Here is a 27,524-nt window from a genome sequence, read left to right as displayed (position 1 = left end):
AGTACTTAAATATTTAGAGATGTATAAAGAATCGGACTTTCAATCGATAATTGTATCGGATTCGGAAATTTAGTATGGAATGTATTTTCTACGTACATTGTAAGGATTATATACACACCACTAGGCCATCCTGCGATTACAAAATCGCAATCGGGAAATATATTGGAATCGTCTCATCACTAATATATATATATATATATATATATATATATATATATATATATATATATATATATATATATATATATATATATATAAGTGTGTGTTATCAATATTATATGCGTGTTACTATAAATATAATATATTATAATATATGCAAAGTTCAGTTTCATTCCACAAAGTTTCATCAAGAGACGACGTCAGCAACAGCAGTGTTCTGAATTCTTTTACAGGTGTGTATTGTAACGTGTTGGAAAGGTTCGGTATTCCGACGGATGGCCGATGTAAGAAAGCCTGGAAGAAAAAAAAAAGAGAAAAATTAAAACCTTATGATCGTAAAAATAAACTGAGGCATTATATATAATAACCGTATATGCAAGTATAACATTATGTATACAGTGGCTATTATTTCTATTTTTGCAGAAAGACGTAATAGATTACATTATTTTTTGATTCCATAGTTTTACAATTTCCATGGCCTTATTTATCTTTGATTGAAAATAAGTTATAATATAGCAGATCGACGTAGCTTATAAACTAGCGGAAGTCACACTCCGGAAGTGATGTGGCATAACTCGTAATATAACGTTCGCATATGACCTTGATTTTTATGTAAAGTGCTTGCGTAGGCAGGAACGATATCTTTGTCATATCTAGAGAGAGTTTTCCAGTTTCGAGTTACCGGATTGATTAGCTCGTCAGAGAGTGTCTCTTGCGTTCCGGAAGCTTTATAGATAAATACAGTGAAGATGTAGGAAAAGTAGAGAAGTGATTGCAAACTCTGTGGAAGTCACAAACCCGTGGATATATGAAATATATTTATATAATACATAACTGGAAATTGTCATGGTGTTCCTTTGGATAAAAGTATTTCTTTTACAGCGTTTCAAGTTCAGGTGCTAGCCGCCGGAGAAAAGAAACAGTAAAAGAAGGCATATCTGTAGTGAAGAGCAAGCTGACAAAAGTTAAAGAGACTTTCTAGTGCAAACGAGATCAAGGGGTCAAATCAAATCAAACTGGTTGAATCGGGCTTAAAACTGGAACAAGGACAAGCGTTGAATGCATAATGCCGTGTCAGTGACGTAGGGACGTATATTCCTCTTCTTTTTTCTTTTACTCGGTGGTCATCACTTATCAAGGCCCGGAAGCCACTCAGGGATAAGGGTTATTGCAAGTACAGTACGTTGGTGTGGAGATTTAATGAAGTGTTTACTTAAGAGGGCGGTTCATTAGGAATTTGTTAACGTTGGACTTGAAGATATCCAAGTTGTAGTCAGGTGGGAAGCAGGCAGACGGAACAGAGTTCCACAGGCGTGCAGTTCTAAGAAAGAAGCTTTGTTCATGGAATCTACCCTTAAAATATATAGAAACTCACATGGGACATTTTTTTAGTCAGTCAGTTCCAGTTAGCTGAGAGAGACCGGGAAGTTAGTTTGGGTTTGTTGGTCAGTGCGAACTGAAGAGACTGCAGAATCGAGTAGGAGAATGAGAAAGTGATGACGCAGAAAGAGACCTTTGGGTCAGCAGAAAGCAACTTCTTTATTATTGGTCTGAAGAAAAAGGAGTATCATGCCGAAACAGTGCGTTTGTCGTGTAATTCTACATGATGCAACTCTTGCAGGACTGAGACGAATGGATGAACAGTAGATAAAGCTGAAAGCTGCAGAAAATAAAGTATAAATTATCAATGCAAATACGTATATATATATATAAATGCATCTTACGCATACGCTTCGAGCAGAACTAGAAAATTACAAGAACGCTTGATTGTGTACGTGCACGCCAATTGTATAAATGTCTGTATAATCGGTGTAAATACTTGAAACGACATGTCCACACGCATAATAAAGAAAGATCTAATAAATATTCTCTAGACTATTTAAAAGAGGTCATCATGAACAGTCACACACACGAAAGACGTACACGAACAATGTAGACGCAGTTATATAGCTTCAGTATATATAAAAGATGATACACAGTACAACATATCCCCCTTTGTTCGCCACGCAGACAAGGATATGCTTATTCGTTCCGTTTCATGAACTGTTATAAAGTTTTTAAAACACACATGTACACACGTACTCTTTCAATGAAGATGAACTATTTATTTTATATATGCATTTAAGAGACACTTTCCGTCTATTATACATCCATTTAAAGAGACATGAGTTTTGTCACAGTTTATGCACACGAAGACGACTGCGGTATATTTTGCACGTACACTGTAACGATTATATACATACTACGAGACGATCCTGCCGTATCATACACACATGGACGATATACTATAAATGCATTTAATGAGATAAGTGGCATCTTGTATACATACACTCGCTATATAACAGATTGTTATTTCATTGTTACGCCTATCTTAAATGTATTGATTTGGCAACGTACACTAACCCTAACCCTAACCTGCACACAATTCATCCGCACGGTTTGAACTTTAGACTTCCGGTCCCATAACCCAATGTCTTAATCCATTCAATCAATTCAGTTGTACGAATGAGACGTATAAATACCACATTTTATAAAGAATCAATCTCAGTCTTGACAGGGTGACAACCTATGCATTACAGCTCTGATAGAAACGCTGAATTCGTCTCAAATTCTCTACTCTAGAGAATTACATCACTTGGATTTTCAACGTCAGATTTTTGTATCGATCAAATAGACGTCTAGTTCAGATGTTTTCCTTTACATTTATCATTGTGTTTCATGTGTTAGAAATAATTGAAATTCCAATCGCTTTCATCGCTAACGTATTCTATTCAGTTGACTGTCTTAGTGATAGAAACTTAAAAAGATTCACCGTTTGTTACAAAGGATAAATTTAGTATAGTGCATAGATTTTATGAGACCTTAGCGAAAACGTAACGTCTCTATGGTGTACTAAAATGGCGTAAGTTTCAATCTTAGCTTTAAATAATAATAATATTTAATTTCTACAGCAATTTCCCAAACAAGCAAACATCAGGCAAGCGATCTTTTTTATTGCATATTTATTTCACGTGGATTTTATAAATAAAAACTTCACAGATAACTCGCTACAATATGAAAATGGAAACGAATCCATTTTTAACAAATACAGTTGTTTGAAAATAACGTATGAATTGTAATTCGATCGATTATTTCATATTCGCCGATGATACAATTCCGGAAGTAAAAATATATGCATATTATCAGGAAACCATTATTCAAAATTCTATGTTTAAAACGAAACATTTCGAAAGAATGGAATTGAAATAATTTTAATCCTTCATATCTGGGCAGGAGCTGCTAAAAACAGCCTATCCTGCCTTGACAGAGTACAAAATAGAGTTCGTGGCTTAGTGGGGGATGCCCTTTTCTCTACCATGCAACCTCTCTCCCACAGAAGAGACGTTGCGAGCCTATCCTTGTTTTATCGTTATTTCCATGGCAGGTGCTCGTCTGAACTCCAATCTCTACTCCCCCCTCGCCAATCTTTCACGAAAAACATCCGTCCAGCCGAATCCACTGTGAAAAATTTCCCTCACTCTTTATCTGTGCCTAAATCAAAACGTGGATTCCATGAACAAAGCTTCTTTCTTAGAACTGCACGCCTGTGGAACTCTGTTCCGTCTGCCTGCTTCCCACCTGACTACAACTTGAATGTCTTCAAGTTCAACGTTAACAAATTCCTAATGAACCGCCCTCTTAAGTAAACACTTCATCAAATCTCCACACTAACGTAATGTACTTGTAATAACCCTGAGTGGCTTCCGGGCCTTCATAAGTGGTGACCACTGTGCAAAAAAAAAAAACACATTATGAGAAATACTCACATCTTTACTAGTGTACAATTAAGCTATTCAAAATTTTTTGTGTTATTTGCTTCTATATTTAAATGTTAATCCAATTTATAAAAAAAAAAAAATAAATAAATAAAAATAAATAAAACCCATGTGATTTGATTGACGAAAGCTACATTTCCCGCTTTTTCACGATTACTTCTAACCAGCATTTATAATAAGTCTTAACATCTTATTTTGCGGACTCATGTTATATCAATTAGTAATTAGTTGCAGCTGTAAACACGTGCGTGTATAAAAAAAATGTGTTCAACTTACATCGATTCATTGGTAACTCCGTCAAACATCTGATCCCAGTTTTGCCGATAGAAAGCTCCCATTTTCAAATGTTCTCTGCAGATGAAAAAGAAAAAGAAAAGAAAGAAGCAAAATAAATAAATAAATAAATAAACGCTAGCAACCTAGCATGAAAATAACGCTTATGTTTCTCATAAATATGATTTAGAATGAGATTTTTCCACGTATCGGTAACGAATTACAATGTGCATAAAAAATACATTTCTTCGTTTTCTGTAAAAAAAAATTATTTCCAATTTAAAGCTTTTTTTATATTTAATCCGATCAGCTGTTTTTGTTTTGATTAATAATGACATCGACGAAATCGGGAGGTGATAACACTCTTTCACATACAAGCATTTATCTGTAACACGAATCACTTTATCTGTAACGCGAATCACTTTATCTGTAACGCGAACCACTTGATCTGTAACACGAATCACTTTATCTGTAACGCGAATCACTTACTCTGAAACGCGAACCACTTGATCTGTAACACGAATCACTTTATCTGTAACCCGAATCACTTTATCTGTAACGCGAACCACTTGATCTGTAACACGAATCACTTTATCTGTAACACGAATCACTTTATCTGTAACGCGAACCACTTGATCTGTAACACGAATCACTTTATCTGTAACACGAACCACTTGATCTGTAACACGAATCACTTTATCTGTAACACGAATCACTTTATCTGTAACGCGAATCACTTACTCTGAAACGCGAACCACTTGATCTGTAACACGAATCACTTTATCTGTAACACGAATCACTTTATCTGTAACGCGAACCACTTGATCTGTAACACGAATCACTTTATCTGTAACACGAATCACTTTATCTGTAACGCGAACCACTTGATCTGTAACACGAATCACTTTATCTGTAACACGAACCACTTGATCTGTAACACGAATCACTTTATCTGTAACACGAATCACTTGATCTGTAACACGAACCACTTGATCTGTAACACGAACCACTTTATCTGTAACACGAATCACTTTATCTGTAACACGAATCACGATGCACTAATTTTATACCAGATATGTTTTTCCATATTCATCATAAGAGTGCGCGTTTTTTTTTTTTTTTTTTTTTTTTTTTTTTTACATAGGCAGTTAACATTGTTAAGAATATTTTTTGTATGATAAAAATTAACGTGCGTGTGTCCGGCTAGCTTCATTAGTCACATATGCAAATTCATTTTATGAACAAAAAGGAGAGGGGGTTATATTAATAATAACTGACAACAATAAATCAAGGAAAAACAATCATATATACACATTTTATTTTTACGATTAAAGAAGGGGAAGCTTCATTTTAATAACCGATAATAAAACTAAAAGAAATAATTTCTACTACTTTTTATATTTTTGTGACTGAAATAATTAAAATTAATCACCAACGCTTTATTTACAGAATATATATATATATATATATATATATATATATATATATATATATATATATATATGTTTTATTTTTTATTACCGTATCTTTCTGTTAATTTTTCCAATACCGATACCGATTCCGATACCCTCCAAAAGTTCCGATTTTTATTTTTCTATTATATATATATATATATATATATATATATATATATATATATATATATATATATATATATATATATATATATATATGAATAAAAATAAAATAAAAGTACCAGCGATGGTTGACGTTATGTTGTTTCGAAAAAAGAAAATCCGAATGAATTTATGAAATGATCAACGTTTCGTCCCTATTGCAGAGGACATCTTCAGGATATTAAAAGGAAAAACGCAAAAAAAAAAAAAAAAAAAACGATCATAGACCATATGAAAATGAAAAGGAAACAGTGTTAGAATCCTACCCATATCGGGAAGGAAACTATGTGTGTGTATGGGAAGGTTGGGTTGTTCAATGTCTATATATACACTTTTAAAAATACGTTTAATAAATATGTACACGTTTTTTTCAAAATACGTTTCATGAATTTTTTTTTTAAATACGTTTAACAACTATGTACACTTTTTCCCCCTCTAAACTATTCATTTTGTCGAATTATTTAAGGATTAAGGAAAACGATCAACCAGGATCTGTTTTGATATTTTGTTAGTTTCAATTTACGCTGTGTCTCACCTATGTATGCTTGTTGGCAATTGTTACATGGGATGGAATATATACCGGCGTCGGATGTGAGGGTTTTGGGAGAGTGATTGTTTTTAATGTCTGTTTTATTGTCGTGGAAGTTGTTTGTATCAAACAAAATATCAAAACAGATCCTGGTTAACTGTTTTTCCTTAATCCTTAAATAATTTAAACAAAATGAATAGTTTAGAGAAGAAAAAAAAAGTGTACATATTTATTAAACGTATTTTTAAAAGTATATATATAGACATTGAACAACCCAACCTTCCCATACACTCACATAGTTTCCTTTCCGATATGGGTAGGATTCTAACACTGTTTCCTTTTCACTTACGTATCGTCTATGATCGTTTTCTTCTGCATTTTTCCTTTTAATATCCTGAAGATGCCCTCTGAAATAGGGACGAAACGTTGATCATTTCATAAATTCATTCGGGTTTCCTTTTTTCAAAACAACACACACACACACACACACACACACACACACACACACACACACACACATATATATATATATTCATACATATATATATGTATGAATATATATATATATATATATACATACATATATATAGAGAGAGAGAGAAAGAGAGAGAGAGACAGACAGAGACAGAGACAAAGAGGGGCAGAGAGACAAAGAGAGAGAAGGGGAGAGAGACAGATAGAGAGAGAGAGAGAGAGAGAGAGAGAGAGAGAGAGAGAGAGGGATAGTTCATTTTTTTTTTAAATAAAACTTATCCCGCGTATTTTTAAACTTTACTCGCGTATTTGTTTCTTTTGTAAGGCTTACAATTTATTGTTTTTCGATAAGAGCACATTTTCAGGCAACGATGATGTGGGACAGTCAGCTGTTAAATGACACAGGAGGTGCTAAGCCTTTAAACGATCAGTTTTAATTATATTGAACAGTTTATTTGAAGGCCTTACATCAATGAGAGCAGAAAGAAAGACACCGAGAAAAAGGATCCGAAACAGTATGTATTTTCTCCTGATTACCCGACATTATCAATGGAGATTGTGTTTTGGTGTGTGTTTTGTCTGAATGAAGTTCTCCTTATTAGTCGGAGTGATTCATTATACCAGCAAGATTACAGGTTATATTTCACTACACCGAGAGCAATGAGATCAGCGGTTGCATACGAAGTCGAGGAAGGTTTGGTCCAAAAAGTACAAAGGGGGTCAGTTGCGAATGTGCAGAAGAAACATTGCTACTTTCCAGTGATTTGCGATTCCGCGCATGACATGTTACAAAATGCATTTGGAATCATGAAAAATTAAGTATGTATAAGAAATGTAAAAATACCAGCGGTGGTTGACGTTATGTTTTGAGAAAAATAGAAAAACCGAATGAAATTATTAAAATAATCAACGTTTCGTCCTTATTTCAGAGGACATCTTCAGGATATAGAAGTAAAAATGCAAGAAAAGAAAAAGTCATAGATCGTACGAAAAAGAGAACAGTTTTTGAATCCTACCCATGTCGGGAAGGACAAACATATGTGTGTGTATGGGAAGGTTGGGTTGTTCGATGTCTATATATACACTTTTAAAAATGCGTTAAAAACACAGCGAAAATTGAAATTAAGACTTAACGAACACAGAAGAGATATAAGGAATGGTAACGCCCTAAATGCACTCTTTTGCCATTGTGCAGAACACGATCACTCATTTAATTTAGATCAAGCGAAAATTATAAAATACGTGATAGATAGAGCTAAAAGAAGACTTTTAGAATCAGCACTAATATTAAATACTAATTCTATTACGCAAAGAAAAGGCTTCTACCATTTAACCCCTAGCATAGGAAAAATAATAATCAAAGAACAAAATATCAAAACAGATCCTGGCTAACCGTTTTTCCTTAAATATTTCAACAAAATGAATAAGTTTACAAAAAAAAAAAAATTTACATATTTATTTTAACGCATTTTTAAAAGTGTATATATAGACATCGAACAACCCAACCTTCCCATACGCACACATATGTTTGTCCTTCCCGACATGGGTAGGATTCAAAAACTGTTCTCTTTTTCGTACGATCTATGACTTTTTCTTTTCTTGCATTTTTACTTCTATATCCTGAAGATGTCCTCTGAAATAAGGACGAAACGTTGATTATTTTAATAATTTCATTCGGTTTTTCTATTTTTCTCAAAACATATATATATATATATATATATATATATATATATATATATATATATATAGTGATAGAGAAAGGGGTAGTGGGAGAGAGAAAAAAGAGGGAGTGTGTGCGTGAGAGAGAGAAAGAAAAAGAGAGTTCTATACTTACGAAGGAAACTCTAATATCTCAACCAGTTTGTCAGCCTGGTGACCGGAAGTTTCTCCCTGTGGAATGTCACTAAAACAGAGAAAAACCAAATTCCTATCAAATGCGTCCATTGAACCTTCCATACGATCAAGTTTATGGCTGCACACATTTGTCTTCTTCACTTGTAGGAATCGAACCTCAGCCGAACATTTTGAAAAAACAAGAACAACAACAAAACGATGGTTATTGACAACATGATTCGATACTTTATGCAGATTTCGTATGGTCTGGTAACAGTTTAGTACACTTTCATGGTTCACATCCATCAGAATTGTTTCAGATTTTCATCAACAGCCGTTCTCGAATGAGCGTATATTTTATGTTATTATTGTTGTTATTATTGTTCGGTGGTGCCGCGGAGTCTTTTTTATTTTATTTTTTCACTATTAGAATTATGAACCATACGAGTTCAAATTCTAATTTATATTAAATATTAAATTATTTTTAACGCCAACACGTAATTAAAGCAAAATAATTTCCAACGATAATGTTTACCCGTTCATTTATTTTTATTATTGCCTTATTTTTTAATATAACTTTTTATTTACGCTTAATGAAATATTTTACATTTCTAAAAATAGTTAAGATGTCTGATATTTCGAAATGAGACAAATTCCTCAATATATTGATTAGGTTTTAAAAAGTATGTGACTGACGAACAAAATCAAAATAATTATATGAGATGACATTTTATTCAAAATATCTCATTGTTATAATGAAATAGATGTAAAAGCCATAAAAAAAGAATTTCGGTCATTTGAAAAATTCCGATCTGGCCAAAGTATTTTCTGGATTAAATTAAATCGAATTGGATTTTATTCTTCTTAACAGCGTGCTGCAGCAATCCACAAAGTAACAAAACTTACATACAAAAAGCAAATATTGATTTTGTAGGAAGAAAACTAATAATGGCAAAATTCAAGAAATACACTGACTTTACTTTATATGTTAGAATAAATAATATAATTAATAACAAAACCTCTAACGTGTAATTGTGTTTAAATCACAGCGCAGATAACCGAGTGTGCTCTGATGCTGTATTGTTCCAACTGTTTCGTGTCAATGTCTCGTACTCATTTAACTGTGCATGGTCGCAAACATGATGCATCATCACGTAAAAATCACAATATTAAGCCAGGGTCGTTGCATTAGCCCTAAGTTCTTTTATAGGGTCATCATTTTTTTTTTAATTAGGAACGCACATGTGTGAATTTGCAACAAATAGCAAGAAAACAACAATGCCCGTATTACGGTTCACAGATGTATTGCTTTTATATCTCCTGGGCAAGGTCTAGCGAACGATACTTTTCAATCAACCACTATTAAAGCATTCCTACTATCCGTCTACAAGTTAGAATCAATAATCATTATAGAAGGACAAAAAAAAAACAAAAAAAAAACAAACAAAAAAACAAAAAAAACAGCTAATCAATCTCTCTGTTTTCTAATCTCACTTTCTAAAGAGCGAATCCTTATGTAACTTTCGTTGTCAAAGGAGGATACTCGAAACGGAGTTGCTTCCTTTTGATAAGAATTGACTCTGTCTTTAATATAAAAAACATGTAAAACAAAATCAAGCAAACCTAAACATAAATCCATCAAACCCGAAATTCACTCCGTATTCTGAATAATCGAAATAATGTCTATATTTTTTCGCAAAGAATTCCGACTTTTTGGATGTAGACTGCCTCAATAAAACTTTCTTCAACATCTGCAATATGATCACTGTCTGGAAACTTGAATTTGGCATATTTAGATTGTTTAGGTAGCAAATTTGGTTTTGACAGACAGGTCGCTAACCTGAAGCCATTTGACATTTCAAAAGGAGACTGTGAGTGGAGGAAGGGTCTGGTGGATTTGCAAACATATCATTAACTCATGGAAATTTAAATCAAGTTTCCATTTTTTTTTTTTGTTATTTTATTTATTTATTTACTAGAAGATGTATCCGGCGTTGCCCGGTATTTAACACAAAGTTAAATTCCTTAATACGACGGCATAATCACGTTGACACACCGGTTCCCGTCAGATCACCGAAGTTAAGCAACGTTGAGCCTGGCTAGTACCAGATGGGTAACCATTTGGGAATTCGATGCGCTGTATGTGCTTTCCGCTTATCTCGGCATTGTTTCCAGTCATTCTGAACCTCCACTTGCCACTGGTATTTAACAATGTTGGCTCAGGAAAGGTGTGGTTGGAATTGCGCAACTCTTGCCACAAAAATTCCATGCGCAGACAACCTTACTGTACGTTCCCATAGTCTGTCAAGACTGAAGGAAACTTTAGCCTTAAATTCCTTTAAAAAAATAAAGTAAAAAACGGAAAGAAACTGTAAGAAATGTACATGCGAGTATCATGTTTTTTAAACAGTTCAAAGTTACTTGAGCTGAGATCGAAACCCTCACCTAAATCAAGTACGACTACCATTATTCTGGCTTGAAAGGATCTTTGAAAAATATTTTCAAACTACTTACTCTAAACATAATGTGAACGATTCGCGCATGCGCAGTCGTGAAACAGTTGACAAACAGATAAAAATCTGATGACCCACCCCCACCCCCACGTACCATTTTTTTTCAATTTAGACCCCTAACAGCCCTTTTTCCGGATGAAAACCGATTAAAAAAGTTTTCCACAAGTCTGAATACCCTATATACCAAATTTCAAGTTTGTAAATCAAAAATTCGTTGAGTATATAGGTTGAGAATTGTCCTCTCACACACACACATTCTTATTTTGGTAGATATATAGATTTGTTATACAAAAGAGAGAATTGCAACCAAGTGCTCTAATGGATCCCAGATGGAAAAAGATGAGGAAGCAGACAAAAGAGAAAGATTTGATTGTGACAGGAAGAAACTGGAAGGATGTTATGGACCTGATTTCAGATCGAAAACGATTTCATGTGTCACAATGTAACGTTATACACTTGTGGCTTCAGTCGCAAAGTGGACAAAAAGAACGGGAAACAACTTCGACTTGTTTTTTGGTTTGTACAACGACATTTCTTCGTTGTTACAACCGTGACGTCATCCACGTGATGTAGAACGTTCTCCAAATCTCTACCGAGATTTCGAACGTTATCTCGTCTCTGTCTGAATCTTTGTTTTTCTTTTTTTGTATAGTCCTTCCCCCCACCCCCGTCAACGGATGACGTCATTTCTCATGCATTTATATACGCGCACTCGTGCTATGTTACAGCAAGACGCGAGAGTCCCTAAGTCTAAGTCTATATATTAGAGATGTTTTCCATTTGAAGTGAATTTTATTATTTTATCAATTTTAGATGTTGACAAATATCTTCATCTGTTTTATTACAACCCTCCCCACTTTATCATATTACTTTGGGTAAACTTTCCCCTTCTTCTCTTCCTCGATTTCCTCCTTCAAGCACAAGTCACGTGCACTTTGTGTGCGTGCATTTGTATAAGAATATGTATATGCTAGAAAAAAAAAAAAAAAAGAAAACGTCATATCTTGGCCAATAACTGATGTTTTTCCAAATTCAAAGTACATCTTCCAGAAAATCTATTACCGAATACGAAGATGGAGCAAAGATGGAGCAAAGATGGAGCGAATCTGGAGTGAAGATGGAATGAAGATGAAGCGAGCAGCCTTCCTAATATCTTTTGAGAGACGCCTGAACGCCACCTTGATCCTGGCAATCAGCTTGACTCTAATGTTGAAGGTGGCGCAGTTGATTCTTTGTCAACTACACCCCACACATGGGGTTGCATTCTCCTACCTAAATAATATTCCTGGTGAACCAAGTGCAAAAGAGATTCAGACAATCGCACTTAAGGGAACAGCGAGGATACTAAAAAGAGCTCTCGGTTGGTTTCAATAAAAAACGGGGCAATGTTGGCAGCTGGTTTGGCTGCCCCATACCCAGCATTACAATCTTCAAAGGAAGAAAAAAAAAGTAGATTACAAATAACAGTGGACAATGTCGTAAAGCAATATATGAGAGAGGGTGAGAGTTATAGACAGAAATGTAGTAAGAAATGGATAAATTGTTGAGTTAATTACAAATAAGAGTGGATTAGAACAATTAAGATGGAAGTTTGTTTTAAAAAACTGAGCTCAATCCCAAAATTGAGGAATATTTTAGCATGTATATTATTTTATTTAAATATATAGAAAAAAGGCATTTGGGAAGCAAAAGTTGATAAACTCGATAAAAAAGATATAAATAAAACAATCGGCCTAAAAGTAACTGCAACCATGATAGCAAAAAGTTAACAGAAATGCACATATCCAGGGAATTCAACTAAATTACACCTTAAAAACAAAAATTAATACCGGATTACCCGTCGATCAGGCATCGCCATTGCAATCTAGACTTGCCTCACGAACTTCAGCCTCGTAACTGGCAGATGTCCAATCAAATTAACCCTTTCGTTTTGTGCATGGGTGAGTACATACATGAAAATGTCATGTACGAACAGCGATTAAAATTAAATCAGTTTAAGACTATCTTCCGATTATTGAATAAGCCGACTGTTTCTAAATGTAAAAATCAGTTATAAAAATATTAATTGCAATTAAGCTACACAGAGGCTTCCACTTTTCATCTCCACAGAGAATCGTCACGTTAAACTGACTTTTTTCCTGACGATTCGCCACAGGGATAAAATGCGTAGGCAACTTATAGCTTAATTGCCATAAATATGTTTTTTTATAACTTACTACCTAGCCCTGCTCATGTATTGAGCACTGTTGAATTAAACTCTAAAAATCGATATATAACGACTAGCACATCTCCCAAGCCGAGGATTGAACCAAGAACCATTGTGTTGATAGTAGCAGTTCTACCGATCGACCCACGGGAGCGGTGCTTGCTAATAACCTCGCCAAATGTCTATTTTAAACAAACATTCGTCCACAACTTTTATAGTGCTCAAACCGTTTATTTATAAACAAACAGCGAGCCTCGCATATAACGGCAAAAAGAAAAAAAAAATCGACACAAATTTAGTTCAATCTCATAATTTATTTCGATCCGAAGTGGGGCCTCCTAATACAAGATGGATTAGTCAGGTCTATGGCTGACTTAGAAGTGATTAACTTGCTGCTGTGTTATGTCTGGTTTGAGGAGATAGAATAATGGGGGTGGGATCATGGGCACCGGGATATAGAAGGTCTGTTAACTGAAAAATGCCTGCAGGTAATGTAAGTAAGATTTGTCAAACTGTCCCTGTCCATACTATATGACGGCATTTTTAAAAAGAGCAATAAAACATTTTAAAAAAAAAAAGAAAGGAACCCAATTCGATTAATAATGAAACTGAACTTTATTCAATATAAAATATAAACATTATCTATGTAAAATTAAGTAATTTTAAAGCAATATACAATTTAATACTGATAGAACTTAATTATGAATTTAGGGAACAAACAATTAAAGAAACATAAAACACAAACAATTCTTGGCCTTCGGGACAAGATCACAGTGTAGTATCTGTTCTGATGCTACATTTCACCTTCTCTGTCCTCGGCCGGTGAAGGAGAAATCCTTCATGACTGAGACAATTTTTAGTTGTGTTCTTATCCAGAGTGCCCCTTATTATTGTTATTCCATGTTCATTTTTCCCATGTTTTTCATCAAAATGTGTAGTGTATTTTTATCAGTTACATGGTTAGGAATCCTATACTCCGCTATAGTCTTCATTTTCATATCAGTACAGAATACATGAATATGGAAATGAAGTTCACATAACTACTAAAAGACAATCATACCATAATGTGAACATTGGTTTAAATCTAAGAAAATATAATAAACATCTACGATATTAAATCAGGATGGTGGTAAATTTGGGAGGGGACATTATTATTATTATTTCACTCCCTAGAAGTTGTCTCACAGGCCATCTTCAGTGATCGCTCACTAACAGTAGCCTATGGTATTCGCTGGAGACCGCGTCACAACAAGTCTCCTCAGATTTCCAATGTTCTCCATCTCTTGACCACTCGCGCAGATAATTGCACGTTATCACAACAGCCGTTTGCCATTGATTTCTCCTTGGCCTCAGCCATTGGTGTTTCCTGGGGTTTGGGTGACAAAATGTCCCCCCAAGGTACCAGATTTGAACTGCACACTTCCAGTGGAGATCTGGTTAGTACTCTCCCATCTCGGTTTTTCCATCCTCCCTGACCCTTCACAACTAGTTGATGTGGCGCCAGTCGATGTCATCTACACCAGTTTTTTTTTATTATCATTGTTATAATAATAATAATTATAATAATAATAATAATAATAATAATAATAATAATAATAATAACGATGCTCGTGCAGAGTACGCACCGTGCTATATTTTAGATCGTATTTCCAAGTTAAATTAAATTTTTATAGTATCTTTTTTTTCATTAAATTGTTAGGTGAAAGTTCGGAATAGTTAGAAAGTCCTTCCCCCTGTTAAGAATGGCTTTCTAAATAATAATGTTATTTCAGCAGGGCGCATACAACATTTACTCGTACTTCATGGGGAACATGGACCCTGCGTAAATGGTGTTTTTATTTAATGATTGCTCCCTGTAAGCGCATGCGCAAAAGGTTTTCTTTGGTTTATTTAATCACGAAAACTTTTTTGCAGGTACTATTTGAGGCTAAAATGGGAGGAGGAACATTATTTGAATAAGTATGAAAAAATAATTTACCAAAAAATGAAAATCTTTAGTAGAGAAAATAATTAGAAAATTAAGATGAAATAAATTAAAAGCAAGCACGAAATAAAAGTATGAATCAAATCCCCCCCCCCAATGAAAAAAAATAAAAATAAATACAAGCACGATTAAAAAAAAGTCTGAGATATATACGAAGAAAGTGAAAGAAAACGCTTTCATGGAGCAGTCATTGAATAAACGTTTACGTCCACGTTCCCCGTGAAGTACCCATTTATTTATAAGATAAAACACAAGAAAATATATTAACTATTGTACTCTTTATTTTTATTTCATATCAAAACTTTAATTAAAACTGATTAGTTAATGAATTTTTAAGATGAATTTGTGTTCGTTATGTCTCAATAAAGGACATAGAATTTCCTATTTCAGTCATGTAAATTATTTACAGTTGAAATGTTATAAAACACACTCAAAGTTTTAAATATATTTCAAAGAAATAAATTACGCCCGGTACTAAATTATTGAATTCATCGATGTCGTTTTGGTTAAATAAAAAAAAAACAATAAAAAAAAAACTGTCGTGAAAAATGCTTCTAACTTTAAAATACTGGGAAATACTCAATGAAAAGTTTTATTATTAAAAGAACGAACTGAAAAATCTTCTTGTTTTAAAATTGTTTTGCAGTTTAAAAAATAATAAAATGAAATATTCGATTTTCTTCGATAGATATGTAAGAAAATTTCAAAAACAGGTTTACTTACTGTTATAATTTGTTAGATTAAAATTATCTAAACGAATGTGCAATTAGATAATTATCCAAATGAAAAATTGTTCTTTCTCTTATAAAAAAATAATACGTTTAAATTACCACAAGGGTCAACGAAAAATATTTTTTATGGCTATTAGCGTGGTCACGTGGTTGAACACAAGAAACTTTAGGTATCGTATACCTACATGATCATATGGTAATGACGTCACGCTGTCATGTTCATTGGCCTGTACTTACTCTCGGTGTCTTCGGTAGGATACTTCAGTAGAGTGTTAGGGGTGGGAGGAAGGGGTGAGAATAATGTAGAAAGGAAAGATGTAAGTTGGCTAACAACTGGAAAAGAAATAATAAGATTGACAAGACAATTTCTTTTCCAATTTTGCAAAAGGATCGCCTGTTAGGAACGGCGATAGTGTTAATACAGCTTGAATGTCTAAAGTCAAAGGAATTGATCTGATGTTCAAGAAAAAAAATCCAAACTGAAAACATCTAAAGGTTGAGACTACTATGGAATAATGATAATAATAATAATAATAATAATAATAATAATAATAATAATAATAATAATAATAATAATAATATCTGAGTTTTAGCATTTAAGAAAATAATCAACTATTTATTTGACGAATTGATATATATATATATATATATAAATATATATATATATATATATATATATATATAATTAGTTTTTTACTGTAATAATTAAATACCTACAAACACTAGTGTTTCATCGTTTCGGGAATCTTCAGTGCAGGGTGTCACGATTAACACCAGTCGAACGATTCGAACCCCACAACACGACATATATCTGGCTCGATTACCGAAGACCGTATCAATTCGATTCGGCTACCATTAACCGCGTGAAATAACGTTCAATTTAAACATTTTAATTTTAAATGTTCATTTACGTCAGTCAGACATTGATCTAATCGTTATACGAGGATCTATATATATATATATATATTCGGGAGAATTCGTCTTGAGACCAAAATCCAAGTATACAACGCTGTCGGCCTCACTACTCCTCTGTATGGGTCGGAGTTCTGGACCCTGTATCGTAGACAAATTCGGCGGCTGGACGTCTTTCACGATGGATGTATTCGAGCAATCTGTTGATTAACCCTGAAGAACAGAAGACCCAATGTTGATCTTCTAATGATGTGTAACATTAATGGAATTGGGGGCTTCCTGTTGGGGGCACAGTTATGATGGGCTGGTCATGTTGTACGGATGCAAGATGATAAAATTCCAAAGATCAGGTCAGCTTGGAGATGGTCAACGGAATGTTGGTCGAACATTGCTCAGGTTTAATGATAAGCTGAAAAGTAATTTTGAGAATACTGCCTCAGACCGTAAGTATACACTTATATACACTGCAATTTTGGCATCCAACACTTATATACACTGCAATTTTTTGCATTCAACACTTATATACACTGCAATTTTTTGCATTCAACACTTATATACACTGCAATTTTTTGCATCCTACATTGTCAAGCTGTTATAAACAAGAGAAATGAATAAAGCTTCAGAGGGTGACAGGGCAACTCGCACTCCTCGCCCACACTCTTGCCCAGTCTGTAGTTTTTATTCTATTTCATTAGCGGGTCTTAAATGTCATTCTAGATTCAAACACAATGTTCATTAAATGGTCGTTGGAATCGACGGGGGAGTCCATCATCTATAACGTTTTCCAAAGATCAGATAGTTGCCGTAGAAAATGAGATCTCAAACTTGAGATTTTTCACAGAAATTGCTTTATCCTTTTCGCATTAATACTCTCTTTCTCTCTCGAGATTATATATATATATATATATATATATATATATATATATATATATATATATATATATATATATATATATATGTATGTATGTATTTAAAAGAGTGTAGCCATCAACAATTGTAGGTTTTTCAGACTTTTATCAGTTTTTAATATTTTAAAATATTTTTATAACGCGTTTCAAGCCTTGTTCAGCTCTCTTCAGATATTTCTATATAAAGTTTTTTTTTAGTCAAAAGTTTGGAATTTCTTTTTGGAAAACATTTTATCTCTGCCAACACTGATTGTGTTTTGCAGAGAAATGCCAATCTGAGACACATTATCACCAGTAGGTACGGTAGTTCAAGAGTTCAATCAGTTAGAGTTAATCGATGTATTTGTGTGCGGATGACTGAATGCATGTATCTATGCATGTTTAGATTGGGAATCAATCTTATACCTATCTTGATATCCTACCTCTATCTCCCTCTTACACGCACGGGCACAGGCGCAAGGTTATGCGCATGCGCACACAAGAACACGCACACATGTGAAAATAAGAAACCACAGATTTTAATCAATGCACACGCATGCACGCACGCAACACACGACTCCCGCCATAACACACACGCACGTACGCACGGGCATGTGTGAAAGAAGAAATCACAGATCTTGACCGACACACATTCACACACACAACCCTCGCCTTAACACACAAGCACACACTGACAAACACATACACACATCAAAAAAGAAAGAAACTCATAAAAACCCATAAAAGTATTCACCAAATAGACTTAAAAGCCCCCTCACCCACTAAATAAACTTAACTCTGATTGAACTCTTGGCCTACCGTACCGGCTACTGGTGACAATAAGGCTGAAATTGGCATTTCTCTGAAAAACACAATCAGTATTGGCAGAGATGAAATGTTTTCCAAAAAGAAATTCCAAACTTTTAACTAAAAAAACCTTTATATAGAAATATCTGAAGAGAGCTGAACAAGGCTTGAAACGCGTTATAAAAATATTTTGAAATATTAAAAAATGATAAAAGTCTGAAAAACCTACAATTTTTGATGGCTACACTCTTTTAAATATATATTTTTTCTGTCGTTGGAACCACACAGCCATCACTTTATATATATATATATATATATATATATATATATATATATATATATATATATATATATATATATATATATATATATCCCCCAAACCTCTGGCCTTAATGAAGAGAGACTAAAACTTGCTGCTATAGTTTCAAATGAACAAAAATAACAGCAAGGGGAGACTTGATTCCAAATATTTATCATATGCTAATCTCCCCTCTTTTGGAAATAGGGTACGATTATGAATAATCTTTATACATGGTGAAATTTACTTTATGTATGAAAACCAAAAAGGGGAGATATAACATATGAGAAATATTTGGAATCAAGTCTCCTCCTGCAGTTTTTCGGATCATTTGAAATCATAGAAACAAGTTTTAGTCTTCCCTCCATCAAGGCCCGAGGTTTCGGGGAAATATAAGATATTTTATAATTCATATGCAAAACTAGGAAAACAAATGACTATGATTGAAATATTGGTACAGGTGCAGTATCTTTCCACTCACAAAAAATCCATTAAAGTTACCACAATCACACGTTTTCGAGGGCGCTGAAAACAAAAACAACAGTTAAAATCTTAGGAAATGAGTAATTTCAATGATATGAATAAATTATACTTTCAAAAAACGAGGGATCACTTTTCTATATTAATTTAACGTAAAATAAACACCCACTTTATAGTCAAGGTGGCCATAAAGAGGGTGCCATTTTATGTTAAATTAATATAGAAAAGTGATCCCTCACTTGTTTAAACAATAATCTCCGACTTAAACGGCAACTGTTACATAGTCCACTACACAATTCTGGTCATTAGCTTCCCATATAACCTTCATCTGTTAAATTCTGATCAATAGTCGCCAAGATTTCGAACTCCTAAAATTGTCCAAAAAGTGGTATATATATATATATATATATATATATATATATATATATATATATATATATATATATATATATATATATATATATAGTCGTAGCCAAATTGAATATTGAAATGCTCATATCTTTGTTTCTATAGGACGAAACTACATGAAAATTTGTGGGCGTTTTGAAGGTTATAATACTATTCTATGGTTAAAATTTTATGACAATTGGTAAAATGACAATTGGTAAAAGAGAACCTATATTTTCAAACCAATAGAATATGCCCAAATTTACCTACATTTGTAAATATATTGTCTTAGCAGGCCAGTTTTAGTTTTGTTGCTTCTGTTGTGTCCCCTGTCGCCTTTCCAGGTTACTAATATATATATATAAAATGTTGGATATGTATATATATATATATATATATATATATATATATATATATATATATATATATATATATATATATAACGTGGAGCGATACAATTGTCGCTCTAAAGAAAACAACAGTACAATTTAATTTTAAAATTTTTGTCGAAAAAATCAATTTGTGTAACTTGATTATGTAGTAGAGCTGACATCTATTCAATGTAGCCACCTTCAGCCTCAATCACCGCCTCGATACGGGTCCAGAACTAGCAGCATGCCTTTTCCACAAGCGCCGGTAAGAGGTTACTGAATACTCGGCAGATGGCAGCGATCAAGCTGGCTTTGGTGTTGTAGGAGGTCATGTTAGTGATGTTCTCAGCGTATGACTAAGCAAAGTAGCTTAGCGTTCGGGGGGGGGGGGGTCGGATCGGAGTCAGTGAGAGAAGGGTGCAAATTCGTAGCATGCCTTCTGGAGCCAAGCCTAGGACTCTTTGGACTTGTGGGCTGGTACCGAGTCCTGCTGCCACACCCAGAGTCTGCTAACGGCCACCTGATTGCACCAGGGTAATCATCACACTCTTCAGCACATCCAGGTACACTTTTGTGTTGACTTTCAAGCTGACTTTGCAGATGTGAGGTGGTATGATGTGGCCCTCACTTGAAACTTCACCAAAGATCATAACCATGCCAGAAACTTTGCTTTTATCACCCTGGGTATTATCCGTTATTCATGGTGATCAAGCGATGCATTTTGAAGGTGCGGGTAATAGTCTTGTTGTCATAACTTGGATTAGAAGAGAGTTTGACTTGTACAGTGGCGCATCTCCGATCTTGCTCGTTGAACATTGTGTCACTTTCAGACATGACAGAAGGTTCCTATTTCTCTTGAGATTTGTATACAACGAACCAACTAGTATATGATCTGCAACAAAAAAAGCGGTTATCATCAAACGGAAATGGAATTATGTCGTCCTTTCTAGGGCGACAATTTTATCCTTCCATCCTATATATATATATATATAAATATATATATATATATATATATATATATATATATATTATCCTTCCATCCTATATATATGCATATATATATATATATATATATATAAATATATATATATATATATATATATATATATATAAGTTGTATACGTCAACTGAATTAAAGGAATAAATCATAAGATGGTCAACATCATGAATTTTGGAATATAACTTTTTTTCATTTATTCTTTATATTGCGCTGTAATTACATGGAGCTTATATGTATTACACCAGAGGTTTGCATATTGATTCATTTTTTGTTTTGTTTTATAATAATACTAGCTGAAGTACCCAGCGTTGCCAGATTGTATATAAATATATATTTGAATATTTTGTCCTCGTACATTATAATAAAATAGATTAAACAAAACATAAATTTTGAATGATGAATACATGTTTTTTTGTTGTTGTTTTGCTTTTTGTTATGAAAATAATATTCACGGAAATTAACTATTCTACTGTAAGCAAAGTGTCGTTTCAAAAGAATAGGCAACAGAACTGAGAATTTAATCCCTGTTGTTCAAGATTTCTTTAAAAGTATGAACTGTATTTGTCTTCGGTCGTGATGGATTTCATTCATTCATTACAATGAATTTTGAAACTGCAAAATGTGAAAAAAGAAATTTTACTCCAAATCTAATAATTATTTATGATTTATTAGTTACGAAAAATTCGATTCTGTATGAAAATATACATCTATTTGGTTTTATAATTGTCTAAAAAATTTTGAATGCATTAAATGTTTCTGGAAAATTTTCCAAAACAACAAAACAGAACCACGAACAGGCATGCGAAAAATTGTAAGGAAATTTTTATCAGAGAAATAAACGTGCATTTTGTGTTTCCATAATGTCCTGTGTGAAAAAGCTCTATCAGAAAAATAAAAAGTAATAAAAACGCACCCGGAAAAAATATATACGGAAAAGGTATATAATCATAAAGGTAATGCAAAGTCTGGAAAAATAGCGCACACATTCGGAACGTTAGAATTTTTGGTATTTGTGCAGTGTACGAATTATGCTGAAAGAATAAGTTTATTTATATATATATATCTATATATATAAAAGCGAAAATGTGTGTATGGATGTATGTTTGTTTGTATGTATGTGTGTTTGTGTGTACGCTAAAAACTTTCGACAGACAGAAAAAAAATTCACACACTCGATATCATATTGAAGCTCCATCCTTCGCTCGGAAAATATCGAAAAATTGGCCAAAATCGTTAATTTTTTCACCTCGAAATCGACAATTTTCTACAGGGGGGGGTCAACAAAACCGTCCTCTCATGACGACGACAGATTCTACGCATGCGTCAGATGACGTCATGACCTGATTTAGTTTAAATAGTTGAAGAACTGACTAAATTTCAGGTACGTCGTGTTAGCTCAGTTGGTTAGCACGTTGGTTCATTATGTAAACGTTTTGGGTTCGAATCGTGGTGTGAGATGTCTTTTTTTTTTCGATTTTTTAAATTTAAATATTGAACCAGTGTTATTTAAGCCATTATTCACGTAACGTTCGTTTTTCTGTTTTTTTTTTTGTTTTTTTTTTTACTTCGCTTATTCTTGGGTTTTCATTAACACCCCCACCTCCGAACACACACCTAAAAACACCCGGGTACCCACCGATTTCTTAAATTTTAATATCGAAATAGGCTTATTTAAGCCATTTTCACGTGTTTTTTTTTTGTTTTTAGTTTTAACGTTCGTTTTTCTGTTTTCTTTTTTGTTTTTTCGATTTTTACATTTAACATCGTTCGTTTGCCTTACGTTAGTTTTTTTTGTATTTTTTTTTCGATGTTTTGATTACCCCCCCCCCGCCCCCACCGCTTTATTTTTCAGATAAGTTTTAACGTTCGTTTTTCTGTTTTCTTTTTACTTCGCTTATAACAAACAAACCTGGTCATTGACCTCATTAAAAACGTTCCCGCAGAAAATGTTAACTGCTGAATAGCTATTTCTTACGTCGTCGTAACGCTCGCACAAAATGTTAACTCTACGACTTCCGTGCGGGCACCTGTCAAGTTTGTTCTTACTTAAATAAATTCAAACATCTTTCAGTAGCTCATTCTGGCTGGCCGAACGGTTTATGTTTTTTTTTTCGCATTTTATTTTCCAACTTCGCCTCAGAGCTTCGGGTTCGATCCTACCAACTTACCAAAACTTACTCCCGGTTTCTTATTTATTTAAGAGCATACACACCTCGAAACACCCGGGCAACGCCGGGTACCCCCGCTAGTATATATATAAAAGGTAAAACGGGCGTGCGCGTTTTTATATGTCCAGCAAAGGCTTTTTTCGGGGGGGGGGTACTATTTTGGAGAACTTTTTATATAATATCTACGATTTGCGAACGGGGGTCATCTCTACATTTATTTTGAGCGAGTTTTTTTAACCTGGTTTACAGTGTTTGTTTGTCCTTTTCGTATAAATAAAGCGAAACTGAATCAGAACAATCTTGAAGGCAATCAGCTTTGATCACTGTGGGGAATATCCTTCATATCAGACAATTGCTATTCATTAAGACACTGCCAGAGCTCCCTCTTTTAAGGAGGGGGGGGCTGGTTTTTCCAACATCGGGGTGAACAAAATACGGTAGAAAACTGAAAGCTTAAATGGCTGTGGGTCAGTTTAGCTTTTAGCTTTCTGCCGTATAGTTGAGATCGCTAAATTTCAATGCTTTATACTTCCGCTACCGTCTTGGTGTAGCGGTAAGATGTCATGTTTTCTTTCACTTTCGTTTCCGCCTTCACGTCGCGTGTTCCCTGCCTACTAAGATTTTTTTTTCAAACACCCGGGCAACGCCGGGTACCCCGCTAGTTATTTAGAAATGAAGCCTTTTTTTTTAACCGTTCTGCACTTTCACCTAACAATTTGATAAAAAAGAAAGATACCATATAAATTTAATTTAACTTTGAAATCCTATCTGAAGTGTATACTGCAAAAAACATCGAATATTTATTTAGATGCTTTTTTTTAATTATAAATTCAAAATTGCGAGTAAAATTTACTTATTATTTCATTTTTTTTATTTTATTAATACAAGAACATGAAAAAATGAGTTGGTGTCATCAGCTAGAATTAACATCAAAACATCTAGCGTTTCAGCCTGATGTTTTCTAAACAACTCGAAGGAATGAAGCGAATATGCACATGAAAGAAATATGTTGGCTTATGGAAATGGATATTTTGCATGTAAATTTGCCGATGTTTGTACGCGATATACATGTATGTAAACAAAGATATTACTAGTTATAAACCATCCTTGGTGCATGAATATTATTTCCTGAGAATTTCAGTGTTATGTGACCAGTAGTTTAAGACTTTACCTGTTAGATATTTACACACACACACACACACACACACACACACACACACACACACACACACACACACACACACACACACACACACACACACACACACATACTGTTTTATTTACACAGAGAAGAGAAGATAGATAAGGGACGTGTGTAGGCACGCGTGTATCTGAGTGCCAATTGTACTTACGGTTGAATATGTTGGGTGACGATGCATTCCTGTTCGTAAGCCTGCGGGAACCAACTGGCAGTAGCAGCAGCAGCAGCCGGGTACGGTATGTACGTTAGCGGATACTGATAAGGGTTGTAAGGATGGCCGAAATTCATGGCGGGTTGCATAACCGTTGCTGGGGTGCCAAAAGGTAAGAGTACTTCATCAGAGTGGATGGATGGCGTCATCCTGACAAAAACAAATTAAATTATACGATAAGATAATATCTGTCGGTGACAATCACGTATTAATGTAGTGGTGTAATAGAGGCTCTAATGTGCGTGGGAAGATTAGGGTGAGGGTTAGGGTTAATATGTGGAAGAAGGTACATTATCATACAAATGGATGACAAAGAATATTTTTTGTAATCGACAGTTCAATTAATGCGAAATAACTGTTCATAAAAAATGAGAGCTCAGAGTTCAAGAACGTTCTGGTGAAAGAATAATTATTTTGTCTGCAAGGAGAAATTGATTACCTATGTTTGTTTCGGCTGGCATCATGTGCATTTACGTGTACGTGAATGAATTATCAACAAGGCTTCAACCGCCGTCCCGACGACGGAATGTTGCATCCCTCTGCCTGTTTTACAAGTATTTTAATGGTAGGTGCTCCGACGAACTACAAGTCCTTATATTCCCTTGATCTAAATACTCCCGACAAATCAGACAAGCAGGAAAATCTCACCCTTACGCAGTAGAAATCCCCAGATGTAAGAAATCCTTTTGCTCTAATAGTTTCTTCCCTAGGACTGTTAGACTTTGGAATTCCCTTCCTGCTATCTACTTCCTTAAGTGTACTGATATGCAGAAGTTCAAATGTAACATAAATCTTAATCTTTCGTAGTCATGATCCAAATTAGTATTCTCTTACGTCCAAGTGGCAACATGTCTTGTTTGGGGGTGAAGATGATTAAAAAAGAAAAAAAATCACGATTATATTTTGGGTGTCGCTCCCCTTCAACCCCAAGAAAAGTTTAACTTTACAACTGAATTTCACCAAATACTTTATCCACTATGCCACGGGTGCTTGCGGACAAGATACATCTGTAGAAGATCGGAGGCTGCATCGATCGGAACGATATGAGAATAACACTCAAGATGAGAACAGTAGTCTGCAGAATAATACGAATAATAAATCCTCATCTAAAAAAAACACAGTCGGGATTTGATATATAGACAACACATCGAAAAACTGTGGCCAGGAAACAAACATAAAACAATTAAATGTTACCAAAAGCAAGATAAGTTACTCTTCTACCTATCTGGATATCGTTGGTGTTTTAACTTATTTTATTGAGTTTGAAACCCAAGAAGTTCCTAGCTCTTAAGTTCAACCGACAAGATAGCCGACGTGAAGCAACCATCTTTAAAGACTCGATAATCGTTCAAAACTTTGAAATAAAGCAAACTACTGATAGAAATCCACCCAATATATGCCATGGATAAACTTACGCGTTATGGACTACTTGCGTTTCAAACTTAATAAACGCTTTGAAATAAGTTAAAACACCAAAAGCGTATCTAGGTAGATTAAAAAAAAAGACATTGCTTATCTTGCCTTTGGTAAGATTTATTTGTTATATACTTGTTTCTTGACCACTTTTTTCGATTTGCTGTCTATAATAGAACATGTCCCAGATTTGATATACTTACTCTTCTCTGTCGTAGGCGTCTGTGTTTCTCATTGGATCACGATACGAGTAATGCCTTTCTCTGGTCGTTTTGCTTGTGTTGTGCCCCATGATTCGATGGTAGATGGGACAGAATATTCTGAGAGCAACAGCCACAAGGGAGAGAGCTAAAATAAAGAGCGCACCTGCGACCAACGCCCGATCATCCCAATTTGGCTCGGAAGTCGACCGGATTGTCGATGATGCCGTCGTTGTGGCCGTGGTTGTTGAGGTTGCAACACGCATGCTCGACAAACCGTCATGGGCGGCGGGCACCGAAGGCATGATAGGAAACGAGGTAACATTTGCTGGGAGATTTGTCGTCATCGCCGACGTATAACTGGTCGGGTATTCATGTTTTGTTTGCGCTGAAGCCGACCAGTTTAGTAAGGGTTCGACTGTTACCTGGTTGGATTTAGATGTTGAGTCAAAATCATGGGAGTCGTCGAAATATAAAGTCGGGGGAGAAATAGTAGTGTTAAATATGGCCGACAGAATCGAATTTTCATGGTCTGTAGCAGTCGTAGTTGTGTCGATCGGATTATGAGTTCCAGGATTTTTCATGGCTATGTTGTTGATTTCAGAAGTTTTGTTATCTGATATTATCCCTAAAGTGCTAGGGATTTTGGGGATAGAAGTTTCCATTCTTGCGGATCATTGGAGTTTACAAATGTTTATTATATTATTATTTTTATTATTTTTTAATTTTGAAGAAGTGTTTTTGCTTTCTGGATCATATGAATCTTTTTAACGAGGTGCAATGAACTGATGCGCAAGTGAGAAAAAATTCAGAAGAATTTATCTGCTGCAAATGGATCGCTTTACACGGATTTCTGAAAATTAAGAAAAGAAAAAATAACAGAATTAAATAACAATATTGAAATAACCTAAAGAAATAACAAGACTCCTTTACCTACTGACAGTTGAACCATTGTAACAACAACAACAACAACAACAACAACAACAACAACGACAACGATGGATTAATCCATCCGAAAATTGTAAATGAAATATGTTACATAACAAGTGCCATTAT

General features: G+C 34.4%; 1 protein-coding gene across 1 annotated transcript in view; it reads right to left on the bottom strand.

Annotated features, from left to right (window-relative positions):
- Nucleotides 1-258: 258 nt before the first annotated feature.
- LOC145241623 (uncharacterized) overlaps nucleotides 259-27,524 on the bottom strand; it is a 79,710-nt gene continuing 52,444 nt past the window's right edge. The window contains exons 2-6 of the mRNA XM_080104708.1: nucleotides 26,472-27,321; nucleotides 24,796-25,005; nucleotides 8,701-8,769; nucleotides 4,251-4,325; nucleotides 259-453 (exon numbers count right to left, since the gene is read on the bottom strand). Of these exons, the coding sequence (XP_079960834.1) occupies nucleotides 387-453; nucleotides 4,251-4,325; nucleotides 8,701-8,769; nucleotides 24,796-25,005; nucleotides 26,472-27,133 (1,083 nt within the window). The 5' untranslated portion in view covers nucleotides 27,134-27,321 and the 3' untranslated portion in view covers nucleotides 259-386. The remainder of the gene's footprint in view (nucleotides 454-4,250; nucleotides 4,326-8,700; nucleotides 8,770-24,795; nucleotides 25,006-26,471; nucleotides 27,322-27,524) is intronic.

The sequence above is a fragment of the Euprymna scolopes genome, chromosome 2, assembly GCF_053919585.1.
Source record: "Euprymna scolopes isolate OS-2025 chromosome 2, ASM5391958v1, whole genome shotgun sequence".
In the NCBI taxonomy this organism is placed as follows: Eukaryota; Metazoa; Mollusca; class Cephalopoda; order Sepiida; family Sepiolidae; genus Euprymna; species Euprymna scolopes.
Note: the sequence above shows the minus strand (reverse complement) of the source record. Positions and strands in the feature narration are given on the sequence as shown.